Source organism: Mytilus californianus, unplaced genomic scaffold, assembly GCF_021869535.1.
Source record: "Mytilus californianus isolate M0D057914Y unplaced genomic scaffold, xbMytCali1.0.p SCAF_14, whole genome shotgun sequence".
NCBI lineage: Eukaryota > Metazoa > Mollusca > Bivalvia > Mytilida > Mytilidae > Mytilus > Mytilus californianus.
In genome coordinates, this window is record NW_026262626.1 from 23,450,906 (window position 1) to 23,463,951 (window position 13,046).

At 34.0% G+C, this 13,046-nt stretch overlaps 2 protein-coding genes across 4 annotated transcripts in view; both read right to left on the minus strand.

Moving 5' to 3' along the window:
• Positions 1 to 454: 454 nt before the first annotated feature.
• The window catches only part of LOC127724438 (transcription intermediary factor 1-beta-like), a 75,493-nt gene continuing 62,901 nt past the window's right edge, over positions 455 to 13,046 (minus strand). The window contains exons 1-2 of one of the 2 annotated variants that reach the window (XM_052231404.1): positions 3,925 to 3,999; positions 455 to 2,021 (exon numbers count right to left, since the gene is read on the minus strand). In XM_052231404.1, coding sequence (XP_052087364.1) covers positions 1,025 to 2,011 — 987 coding nt within the window. In that variant the 5' untranslated portion in view covers positions 2,012 to 2,021; positions 3,925 to 3,999 and the 3' untranslated portion in view covers positions 455 to 1,024. Of the gene's footprint in view, positions 2,022 to 3,924; positions 4,000 to 13,046 lie in introns of those variants that run through there. The other variant, XM_052231403.1, reaches the window with a different exon arrangement.
• LOC127724434 (uncharacterized) overlaps positions 8,849 to 13,046 on the minus strand; it is a 78,856-nt gene continuing 74,658 nt past the window's right edge. For both annotated transcript variants that reach the window (XM_052231397.1, XM_052231398.1), the window contains exon 2: positions 8,849 to 10,745. In XM_052231397.1, coding sequence (XP_052087357.1) covers positions 9,050 to 10,741 — 1,692 coding nt within the window. In that variant the 5' untranslated portion in view covers positions 10,742 to 10,745 and the 3' untranslated portion in view covers positions 8,849 to 9,049. The remainder of the gene's footprint in view (positions 10,746 to 13,046) is intronic.

A 13,046-nucleotide genomic window follows, 5' to 3' on the forward strand; every position in this document is an offset into this window, starting at 1 on the left:
TGTTAGATTTTTGTTTTTTTTTAACCCGGCTTTCTAAACGTTCGTTCTTTTATATCCACAACTGCCTCTGAACCGCTTGACAAAATGTTTTGAAACTTTCACATGACATTCTTTTACAGCTAATGTTTCATTTCTTCATCCAAATTATTTACTTCAGGATGTCATGGACTTCGTTATATCTGCACACTAAAGCACAAAGTATCCGCTTCTCCTAAACCTTTAATCATATTTAAATTACAGAATTAAACTTTTCACCGGGTTTGTACGTTTGAGCAACACGACGGGTGCCACATGTGGAGCAGGATCTGCTAACCCTTCCGGATCACTGAACCCCCCCCCCCCCCGCCAATTTAATGGGGTTCGTGTTGCTTAGTCGTTAGTGTTCTATAATGTGTTTTGTATACTGTTGTATGTCTTTTGGTCTTTATTTGACATGTGCCACACTCACGAGAAATAAATCAAATCAAAATTTATTAAGACTGTTAAAATCATTGAATTAGAAATAAAAAATTACGAAAATGATAGATGGCAAACGACTTAAATATTGCACAAAAACAATTTTTCTTAAGATATAAAAAGCAATAAATGTGATAGTTCACAGGAATTTTACATTGAACAGAAACATGAGAAATGCATGTTCGCATTCGTTTGCAACTAACAGCTGGTTATTTTTCGGTCATAATGTAAAACATGAGGCAGATCAAGTCCATTAGCAGACGATAATAATGCTTTTCTTCTTTTTCCAGCCGGCTAGATGACGACAATATTTGACAATTAGTTTCCGACTACGTAAACGTTGCAAATGAGTTACCGAGAGGAAAAGGTAAAATACTTTCATCTTCATCTTTAATTCTTTGATTCGAACGTCACTGATGAATCTTTTGTAGACGATAGTAGTGATAGCAAATAAACTTCCTTCCCTCTCTCCGTTCTACATAAAATGTTTCATGGTCGGATTTAACATATTTTTGGTTTTGATCCGCCATTTTTTAGAACAATCTTCATGTCTTCACAAAAAAAAATTCTACCATCTAAACGCAGGACCGGAACACCCAGTTATGTTTCTGCCTCTCGTAGTATCAGTCTTCTTTGATTTATGTTCTAGATTGCCGACCGTGATTTGAGCTTGTTTGTTTTTTCTGCTTCCAATAAATATGCCACTTGTTTTGGAATCGACAACAATTTTCCCAAATGTTGAGGTACTGGTCTGAAAATTCTGCACACCAGAGCTAATCTTCCAAGACAGAGTAGCATGATTTAAATTTTTGTTCTCAACTACTGTTTGAATCAATTTATCCTTTCCGTCTACCTCATGTTCTATTTGTTTAAGGTACAAGAATGCCTGAAGATCTGATGCATGTTGTTTTATGTTCGCTATGTTATTTTGGTATTCCATTACGTCTTTTTCCGTTTGTTGTACTAATGTTAACAATTTCCGTATTTGTTTGCTCTCCGATTCCTCTATTTCGCTCAGTTCTTTTAATATGTCTTCTTGGAGTATGTCAAGAAAGTTCACGATCTTTAGTTTTGTCATTTTTATTTGAGACTCGATATCTTCTCTTGTTTCCTTGATTGCTTTCAAATTTTCTTCACGATCTTTTTGAATTCTTTTAATATTTTCCAAAATTTCTGCCAAGGTGTGTTCGATGTCCACGAACGCATTTGAAGATTTTACATCTTTGACGACATCATCAATATCAACAAATTCTTTACACTTGTTGTGAGTCTCCACAATGCACTTTTTACAGCATGGACTCTCATGCTTATTACAGTATATTTGGAACTTTTCGTTGTGGCTTTTGCATGTTTGTGTTATTTCTAGAATTGTCGATGATAGTTTCTTGTATTCATCGATAGAAACTGTAGTATGCCCCCTAGTTGCCTTGGAGATGGTGTGATGTTCAGTACACTCCTGACATAGACCTTCATCACATTCGGAACACCAAATTACTGATGATTTAGTTATCTGACGAAAATCACATATACCACATACAGTCCAATTGTTCGCCATTATCCTAAAGCTTCAATAAATATCTAACATTATATTAATTGTACATGATTTAAGTTATATCAACACACAGTGTAAAATACTATTGAAAAATCGTTATATGTTAATTTTATGCGACTGTCATACAAGTGAGAGGTTTGGCTAGCTATAAAACCAGGTTTAATCCACTATTTTCCACATAAGGAAATGCCTGTACCAAGTCAGGAATATGACCGTTGTTTTCCATCCGTTTGATGTGTTTGAGCTTTTGATTTTGACATTTGATAAGGGTCTTTCCGTTTTGAATTTTCCTTGGAGTTCGGTATTTGTGTTATTTTACTTTCTATATAAGTGCCTTGACGTTGGGTTGGATACTTTTTGGTCCGTTCTTAGTTTTAACGAGTGTTTATTGTTTAGTAGCAATCCATTTGTTTTATTCTCAACTCCGTGCACGTCCATCAATTTTTTTATTCCTACTTTGTTATATATTATTTCGACTTGAACATTGTGTTATTTTCTGTTTTTTTGTATTTTTTGTTTTGTTTTGTCTTTAAGGTATATTTCTTGTGTACTGAGTGGCGATGAGTCAAACCTTTTCCAGAAATTTTTTATAGCTTGTTCTTATGTTACACCACTGTTATATGTACATGACACTTTACATATGTTGAGCACTCACAAACAAGTTAATACTTCCACATTCTTTATTTACCAGTTTCTAGTCAGGAGTCTGTAACTCAGTGGCTGTCGTTGAGTGCAGTATGTCTCTCTTTCTTTTAAATTGTTTCAAATAAAAAGTCATGACCTTTTATAGCTAACTATACGATATAGATTTTTGCTGATGGTTAAATGCCGTGCAGTGCGATATAGTGTTTTTCATTCTCACTCTTTTTTCTTTGGTAAATAGTTGTCTTATTTGCAATGTCCCCATGTTTGTATAGATCCGATGATAGAAAATTGGCAAAAAAAAATCAGCATCAGTGACACATGCTTATCGCAGATATCTGTAATCAAATAATAACATTTAAATTGTATTTCTAAACGCGTTATTTATGAAAAAGTTACTCATGCCAAAGATGACATGAATTCAGTTTACACAGGAGTAAGTGCCAGTTTACCCTGCACTCCAAAGACAATTCAAAAAGGGGAAATTCATAAAAAATGACAAAATGAAACGTTAACTTTATCAACCAACGGAACGAATGGAAAACAATGAGTTGGTGTAGGCATTTTCCGAAGAAAATGGTATTTTAAACCTGGTTTAATAGCTAGTTAAACCTTCCACTTTTATAAAATTTGTTTATAGTTCCGTTTTATTGACAACATTGGGTGATCAACCCAAACAAACATAATAGGCTAATGTGACAATAATTTGCATCGAGCAGCCAAAACTGTGTAATTATACGTCACAGACATACAAACAACTGACTTAAAGATTCAAACAAACTTACAAATAAATCTAACAAAGACGCCAATGAAAAATTATTGTAGTTAATAGTAAATTTGACAAAGATGCCAATAAAAAGATTTTTGTTGATGATAGTATGTAGAGTATATAGTTAACACTTTCTAAATAAACTACAAATTATGTGAAATATAATTAAGGGTAGCAAAATAAAAACACATGTAAAAACCTCTTGCGGTCGAATCGCACATCTGGATTCACACCAGGAACGCTCAAAGCCAAGAACCCAAAGCTGGATGCATAAATACCAAGTCAGGTCAAGAGTCAAACGACCAAGAGGATCGTGATAGCAAAAAGAAAAATAAAGGATACAGTTCAACTGTAAGCTCAACAAACTGAGTCAATTTAAGGCATATTGCTAATGATGATTCAATAAAAAGAAATGCCGTATTCTTCGCTCACAATATTCTGATATTAAAAACTTTTTCGTTAAAAATGCAGTTTGGCTTTTTTTTGTATTAGAAGGATTACTTACCACAATATAATGACCGTGAAAAAGTATACAGTTATAATCTGAATTGGTTTGTGTGTGATATTCAAACATTCAGTTTTAAACATATACATCAGGAAGGAAAAATGCAATTTGGAATGAAGTGTATTCCCGTTATATACGCATTCATAATTATTGAAAAAAAGTCATACACTTATTCATAGAAAATTGAATAAAAAATCAAAAGTATTGATCGTTATCTAAATTAAAAATAAGGTAAATGACTGATTAGTTATAACATGTATAATATAACATCATGTATAAAAGGTTACACGTTTATGAGGCGTTGGCCTATATATGCTTACGTTGCACCCCGTTAACCCCCCTCCCCAGGATCCATGATTAAACAAAGTTTTTTTAGGTCGTAAATATATATGTTTTTACATTATAAATATTTACAAGCGAAATATTGGGATCAACTGGAGATATCTTGAGGGCTACTTTGTTGTTTAACTTAATTCCTATCTTTCGAAGCTTTAAACTCCAAAAAGGAGCCAAGAGACTTCTTCTGACATAAACAGATAGCTGAAAGTCTCGATTGAACGCTCAATATTGATAGCTTTTCTATAGAAACAATGGGCAAAGATCTATGATATTTGAGCAATAAACATCACAAACAATAAAACTAAGCCATTATTAGGTCTAATTGTGTTGTTTTTATGTCAGATTTACATATTTAAATCATCTAAGTGTTTCCAAGATAATTTTGGGAAGCACTGTCGTCGAGAAATAGGAAATTTTCGGATTTTGAGATATTTACGTTATGCTTAAAATTTGTCAAAACATTTGTTCTGTCTTTTATAAATTATGTTTATGTGAGGAAATAAATTTTACTTTATTTTTGTTAAAACGGGCAATTCATAATTTTCTAATATTTTACAGTAAAGCAAATGTTAAATGAAAGTTGTAAAGAATTGATTAAATTCATTGGTAAATGCAATTCATAAAGTTTGTTAATTCATAACGGTTATTTAGATTTATCATAGTAAATGTCAATAACCTTTTAACCCCTAAGCTAATGTAAACATTTTACAAGTTCGTTATGTAACTTTTATTCGGTCATATCAAATACACACATCATTTAATTGATAGATGGATTGATCTTTACCCAGTCAAACCTATCGTAATTCTTTATGATAAATTAAATCAATTAATTATATAATTTCTGTTTACAACATGACCCCAACAAACTGTGTAGTTATAGCAACTTTATTTGGTATTTAAATGAACAATATTTTAATGTTGAGGACTCGAGCACACGGACTACGTTTGGACTTTCCAACGTTTGTAGATTTATCGTTTTTGGTTTCAATATTATGATTGTTAAAACTGTACATGTTTAATAATTGGATTTTATTAAAGAATTTGGACTTAACCAATTCGTTAATATTAATTGTATTGGACTGCCGACTTGTATGTAAATAAAAAGCTAGTACCCCAGATTGTGAATCGTTCCCTTAGACGGGATCCCACTCAAAGCCATCTAGGAAGTTTTATCGAGAAACGTATAACAAAAAAAAAGACTTTCTCATATTTACACGAAATATTTTGTATTATAAAATAGGACAATGTACTAGTTTTCGATTGACTACTATACATAGATTTTTTTTCTATAGCACAATCACCATCGGTTTATATAGTAGTAATACTACTCCTACCGCTACACATTTTGGCAAAAACCTTTAATATTTGAACAATTAACATCAAAAATATTATTTTGTGTGATTTTTCTGTAGATATATACATGTACAATGCATCAAATAAATCATCTGCTTCACTATCACTTCTACATGTTCTATCACTTGCACATTAAAGAGAAGTACCAATTATCAGGTTGTTTGTATATTGATATTGTAAAATATCAGCTGCGAGTCGTAATATGAAGCTTTTTATCGAGTAAGCGCAGCGAACGAGTTAAAACAGGCTGCATATTGTGTCGAGCAGCGGATATTTTACAATATAAATATGCAGACAACCAGTTAATCGATTTATCGGGTTGTATTTACATATTTTTCATGATAGAAAACAAGTGTTGTCTTTGTTTCACCAGCCAACCGGAAGATGACTTGATACGTTCGGGTCAAACTTATCAACGTCGGTTCATTCATTATGACGTCGATGATATGTCCGGGTCAACGTATATGACGTAAAAAAGCCGTGATATGCAGTTTTGTTAAGAGCTGAACAGAGTGATACAGACAATGGGACAACCGATAATTCTTCATTGTGAAGATCACCAGGAGTTGCCAGTTGGTAAGTATTCTGAGCCTGTGAAGCGACTTAATTAAAAAACACATTTACTTCTACGAACAGTACAATGAATGTTAAGACTTTTGATAAAAATCTTGTAGAGTATAAGCATCAAAGTAACATTGCTTTTCAGTTCCTTATTAGATCTCAAAGTTCTGACCTACGGCTTGATTTAAAGAAACTCTTAACCTATCCAGTTCTAAATAGTCCTTATGGTCCTCTGAGTAAAACCGGTAAAAAGGTTTTCAAAGTGAACGAACAGCTACACGACGGGTGCCATATGTGGAGGAAGATCTGCATACCCTTCTAGAGCACACGATATCACCCCCAGTTGTTGCTCAGTCTTTAGTTTTCTATGTTGTGTTTTCTGTACAGTTGTATGTCTGTCTATTTGTCTTTTTCTTTTTTAACCATGGCGTTGTCAGTTTATTTTGGACTTGAGTTATGAGTTTGAATGTCCCTTTGGTATCTTTGCCTTTCTTTTATTAAGATGTAAGTTGATGTGTAGTCTGATGATTCCTTTTAAACCAAGCTGCAGTCAAAGAAGGTGTTCGCTGTACGCAACGAAGACACATACATGGTTGCTAGCACAGATGGCAAAACTATCACAAGAACACTAGTGGCTGAACTACGTTACTTTGTAGAGGAAACGGACAGTTGAGTTATACTTTTTTGCACGTACAGCCTTGAGCATTTGAGAATCCAAAGTCCAGACAGTGATATATTCTTTATATGTCTCTTCATTGCATTTGTTGGTACACAGCCTCAAGCATCACCAATACATATATTGTCGAAATGCGCATCTGGTGCAACACAATTGACACCGTTAATGTTATAACATTAATATTTGATACAGGCACTTCTAATTACACACAGTTGATGAATATAACAAGTCTAGCAGTCAAATTTGGTCGCCAGAACTGCAGCGCTCTATTGGGTCCACGTGCATGTGCAAGAAACTACAGCATAGGGGATTTGAAAGGCAAAATCAACATGATCAAGCATATCAAAATGATTTTAAAAAAACCCAATTTTTTCAGACTGCTATGTCAAAATTGGAAGATGCCTGGCGCGTTGTTAAATCAGTCATCTTGACCTACTGACTTTTACTTGTGCACTGTATGGCAAAGACATCGAAAAATGAAGTAAGACATGTCAATATACATGCCAGATGTGTAACAACACCAACGAACACATTTTGATATAAAGTGAAACTTTGACATCAGTATGCTTCTTTAATTTCAAAAGGCGCCGAAAGAGCACATATACAAGCTAATTAACATGAAGGTAATTGGAAAAGGAGTAAAACAATTTAGCTGTAAAGCATGTACAGATAAATACTATTGCGTCTGACTGGGTAGAGGAATTAGATTGACCACTAGTCCATGCTTTATGATCCAATAAATGGTCAACACCCTATTATTCATTACCCCAATAAATGGTCAACACCCCATAATTCATTACCCCAATAAACGGCAACCATTTGATGGTGACCAAACCAGATGGTGGAAATTTATCAGAATAAGTCACAGGTTGTACTGTACTCGAAATTTTCGTTATATATGAGAACAAAGTGGGAAATTTAGATGAGACGATAGTCATCCCTTATATCAACAGGTCACCTTCCGACTAAAAGCCTTTATGTAAGATTCTTACGGTGACACACTATGTCATTCATCAAACCATTGATTTGAGATTTCTGAAGACTCTCTTTTCATATTGATGTGGCTGCAGTTTATTTAATGTAACCCACATGTTGCCCCAAATGCTAATGAATCAACCGACAGGTAAATAATATTACCATCACACCACTTCCCCCTTCATTATATATTGGACGCAGTCATTGTGTTTATGTATACTAGGTAAATATAGGAATGGTAAGCACATTGTTCATTTCTCCTTTGTGTACGTCTGTTATACAGTATTGTGCTAATTCGAATAATTTAGCAACTGGGTTGGACAGACGGGTTAATGACAAGTTGTATCTCCGTTTGCAAAGACTTTTATGTAGTGCACACACAAAAAAACAAAGGGACATTATGACGGACTTTTAAAGTTGCACTTCTATTATCAGTGAATTGCGAAATTTTAATAAAAACTCTAATTGTCATATAATTTTAATTAACATGTGTACTAGGTTTGAACTGCATGTCACCACAAATTCATAGTCAAGTTAAGTACACGTACCTTTATCTAAAGCTTTACACGAGATCGCACGGACAGATCAGAAAATCGGCATTATTCCTTACCTATCGTATAGTTAGTGACCTACACAATGAAAGCTATATGTATTTTCATTTTTGTTTGAATTTATCATATCCGTTTTTTTTTTTCTTTTACTCTACGCTTTCTTAAACCGATTATTTAGTGGTTGTGTGTCTGTCTGTCTCTTATCTCGTTCCTTCGTTCGTCCTTCAGTCCAACTGTTGTTATCTTCAACTGCTCCTGAACCGCTTTTCAGAATTTGGTGAAAATTTCACAGAAATTACTCACATGGCGTACTTCTGTCCAATTTTATTTCTTTATATGAAGAATTATTTGGGTTTAACATTGGGATGGCATTTCTGCACGCTATATAGTAGAAATTTAAATCCGCTTCTCCTAAACACCGAATCATAATCATCTTAGAAATTTTACTGTATTGACAACATAATAGCAACACAGTTAAATGATTTACTGAAATGTGCAATTCAATCAAAACCAAGTCAAATAAAAATTCATCACGGTGACATCTGACATATTTTTTTTATAATCATTGAACTGGAAATTCAAAACTAGTAAAATTATAAAAGGCAAAATCTTTACTTATCGTACAAAAACAAATTTACTTAAATATGAATAGCACGTGAAGTATGATACTTCATTGGAATATCACATCGAAGAGAAAGGCATTACCGTTTTGATTTGCAACTAAAAGCTGGTTATTTTCTCGGTTATAATGTAAAACCCGAGGACAATCAAGTCCCTCCGCAGATGATAATATTATTTTGCTTCTTTTTCCATCCGGCGAGATAACAACAACATTTGAAAATTTGTTTCCGACTACGTAAACGTTCCCGTAATGATCCAAAGAGATGCCGAGAGGAAAAGACAAAATACTTTCATCTTTAAATATCCACTTGACGTTTCCTTCCAAATCGCTGCACGTCACAGTATTCTCCGATTTGTTTGTGAAGTAGAGATTGCTGCCGAATACAGCTATATAAGCACTTCCACGCATTGGCTTATAAACAACCTCACGAATCGATCCATCTATTATGTTTACTCGCATCAATCCGTTCGTACTTGCACTAAAATAAAGCCAACCACCATACACTGCTATTCCATCATTTGGTACATCAACGTCTATAATTTTCTTAGTTTTCTTTTCTAGTAGATCTGCAAATATAATTTTACCACCGTCAGAGCCAGTCGTTATTGCAATTAAACTTTCGTCTATCTGTTCTACATCAAATGTTTGAAATTCGGAATTGATTTTTCCCGGTTTTGATCCGTCATTTCTTAGAACAACAACCTTTTTGTCTTTATAACTCGAAAACATCATTTTACCATCTGAAAACAGGGAACATCCAGTTATGTCATTGCCTCTCGAAGAAATACTTTTCTTTAATTTAAGTTGTATTTTGTCTAAAGATAACGCTACTGATGCTGTAACCATGATCTGAGCTTGTTTGTTTTTTGTCCATGCAATAGTTATGTCACTTGATTTGGACTCGACAACGATTTTGCCGAACGTTACTAAATTGCTCTGGATATTCTGTACACCAGAGTTTATCTTCCATGACAGAGTAACATGATTAAAATCCTTATTCTTCACTAACGCTTGAATGATTTTATTCTTTTCTTCTACATCATGTTCTATTTGTTTTAGGACCAAGAATGCCTGAAGGTCTGATGCATGTTGTTTTATGTTTGCTATGTTATTTTGGTATTCAATGACGTCCTTTTCCGTATGTTGTAATGACATTAACGATTTGTGTATGAGTTTGCTCTCCGATTCCTCTGTTTCGCTCAGTTCACTCAAAATATCTTCTTGGAGTTTGTTCAGATAGCTAACAATCTTTAACTTTGTCATCTTTATTTCAGTCTCGACATTTTCTCTTGTTTCCTTAATTGATGTTAGATTTTCTTCACGGTCTTTCCTTATTCTTTTAATATTTTCAAAAATTTCTGCCAAGGTGTGCTCGATATCCACGTAAGCATTTGAAGATTTTACATCTTTTACGACATCATCAATATCAATAAGTTCTTTACACTTGTTGTGAGTCTCTACAATGCAGTTTTTACAGCATGGACAATCATGCTTATTACAGTATATTTGGAACTTTTCATTGTGATCTTTGCATGTTTGTGTTGTGTCTAAAATTGTAGATGGTAGTTTCTTGTAATCATTGATAGAAACTGTACTATGCCCCCTAGTTGCCTTGGATATGCTGTGATGTTCGGTGCACTCATGACATAGGCCTTCGTCACATTCGGAACACCAAAATACTGACGGTCGAGTTATATGGCGAAAATCACATGTGCCACATAAAGTCCAACTAGTCGCCATAACCCTAAAACAAATATGTATATATTGAATATTGCATGAATTATACAAAAGGGTATTAATGCACAATGTGAAATACTAAAAAAGAAAGAATATGGCGAACAAACTTACTGCACGTACATGAAAAACCCAAACAGCTTTACACCGAGTATTCCTATCTGAAATCCGCGAAGGGATCTTAATATCGTGGTGTTGAGTGCAATTCCTGGTAAATAAAATCTGGAATCGAATCCCACGGAGGATATTATGCTCCGTGGGAATCGGATCCAGATTTTACTGACCCACTGTGTTGCGGTCTTGTGTAATTACTCCTCAGGATTTTCATCTCTTTGCGGATTACGGATCGGGATACCCGTTGTGAGCTAAGGCACAGCGCTTTTATTCATCGTCAAACTAATTAACATGAAATTCTTCGGACTTTATTATTCAGTTGGTGAATAGGTTGGCCGCGGAAACACACCAATAAACTCTGTCGTGATGCATAACCTTTATTTCAGTACCATAGTAAAGTCTTGAAAGAGAAAAAAAAACAATGTTCGTGTTGTTCACATCAAGTTTCTACGATATTAACAACCGAATAGCATGCAATTTTTAATATAGCTTTTATGCTTGAAATCTAAATACATTACGTTATGTTTTCATGAGCAAATGTAGGAACATTCAAAAGTCTCGTATATATTTGAAAAAAACCAATATCAAATTAATCTATATGTAACTAAGACTTCAAATGACCTTCAAATATTTCCTTTATAGAAAATAAACATATCAATGATATTTCTTGTCAACACAAAAGTGCTGGCTATTAGGCTGGTGATACCCCCGAGGAAGAAACCAGCAGTGGCATTGCCCAAGTGGTTAAAAAAACTCATCAAAGGCACCAGGTTTTTAATTTGGCACGCCAGACGCGCGTTTCTTCAACATGAGACTAATTAATACCCTCAAATCAAAACAGTCTAAAGGCCAATTTAACTATAAGAGGTATTTTTTAACATTGTCATAAATGCGGGAGGTTTGGCTAACCATAGAACCAGGTTCAACTCACCATTTTTTCATAAAATGTCCTGTAGTCAGGACTATGGTATCTGTTATCAAATAGTCCGTGTCTATGTATATTTGCGTTTGTTTTTGTTGCAATTCAGTGTTTCTGTTGTTCCGTTGTGTTCCTCTTATAGTTGACGTGTTTCCCTCGGTTTTAGTTTGTAACCCGGATTTGTTTTCTCTTAATTGATTTATGACTTTTTAACAGTGATACACTATTGTTGCCTTTATTAAAGAGCATTTAGATCGAAAATGCATAGGCGATACTTGACCTTTTGACGGAAATCCTGTGTCTCTATCACTTAACTGTTTACAAAACTTTGAATTTTTGAAATACTAAAGCTTTTCTACCTCAGGAATAGATTACCTTAGCTGTATTTGGCAAAACTTTTAGGAATGTTTGGTCCTCAATGCTCTTCAACTTCGTACTTTATTTGGCCTTTTTAACTTTTTTTATTCAAGCGTCACTGATGAGTCTTTTGTAGACGACACGCGCGTCTGGCGCAAATACAAAATTTCAATCCTAGTATCTATGATGAGTTTATTTAATACTATTCTCAAGTCATACAGATTTGCAGGAAATCGTATGACACTGGTACGGGAGCTTGGCAAAGAGGGCGATGTTTTATCCACCCCTTTTTGACAAAAATATAATGTACATGTCACTTTCAGAAGTTTGCCTCCCTCTCCCTCCCGACTTTACCGTCTACTCCTATGTCACTGTATGCTTTAAAATTTTATATGACAACCTCCTTCAGAAAAGTAATGCATGATTTTCAATATACTACTATTTTGATTCTTTGACAATTTAATATTTTTTTTTCTTGTGTTATGAGAACTTCATCCTTCATAATTGATTGTACTTGGCATGATACTGCGTTCAATTCACTTGACAATTGCTGCCGAATTTTGGCGTTTTGTAAATTTATATTCAAAACGATTACATGTGTAAATATAAGAATTGAATGCTGTTTTTTTTTTCAATACAAATATACGAAATTTCAGTAATTGACGATCACATTATTGTTCTTGGAAATAAAGGATAACAAAAATACCGAACTCCAAAGTAAATTCCAAAAGGGGAAGTCTACAAAAACTGACAAAATCAACCAACGAAACGAATGAAAGACACTGTCATATTCCAGACTTGATTTTATAGCTTTTTATGGCTTATGGTGGAAAAGTACTTCACGCAAAATGTGATCGTCACTTACTTTTATTCATAACATGCCTTCAATGTTTTCCAGAGTGATTTTCTAAAAATTGTAAA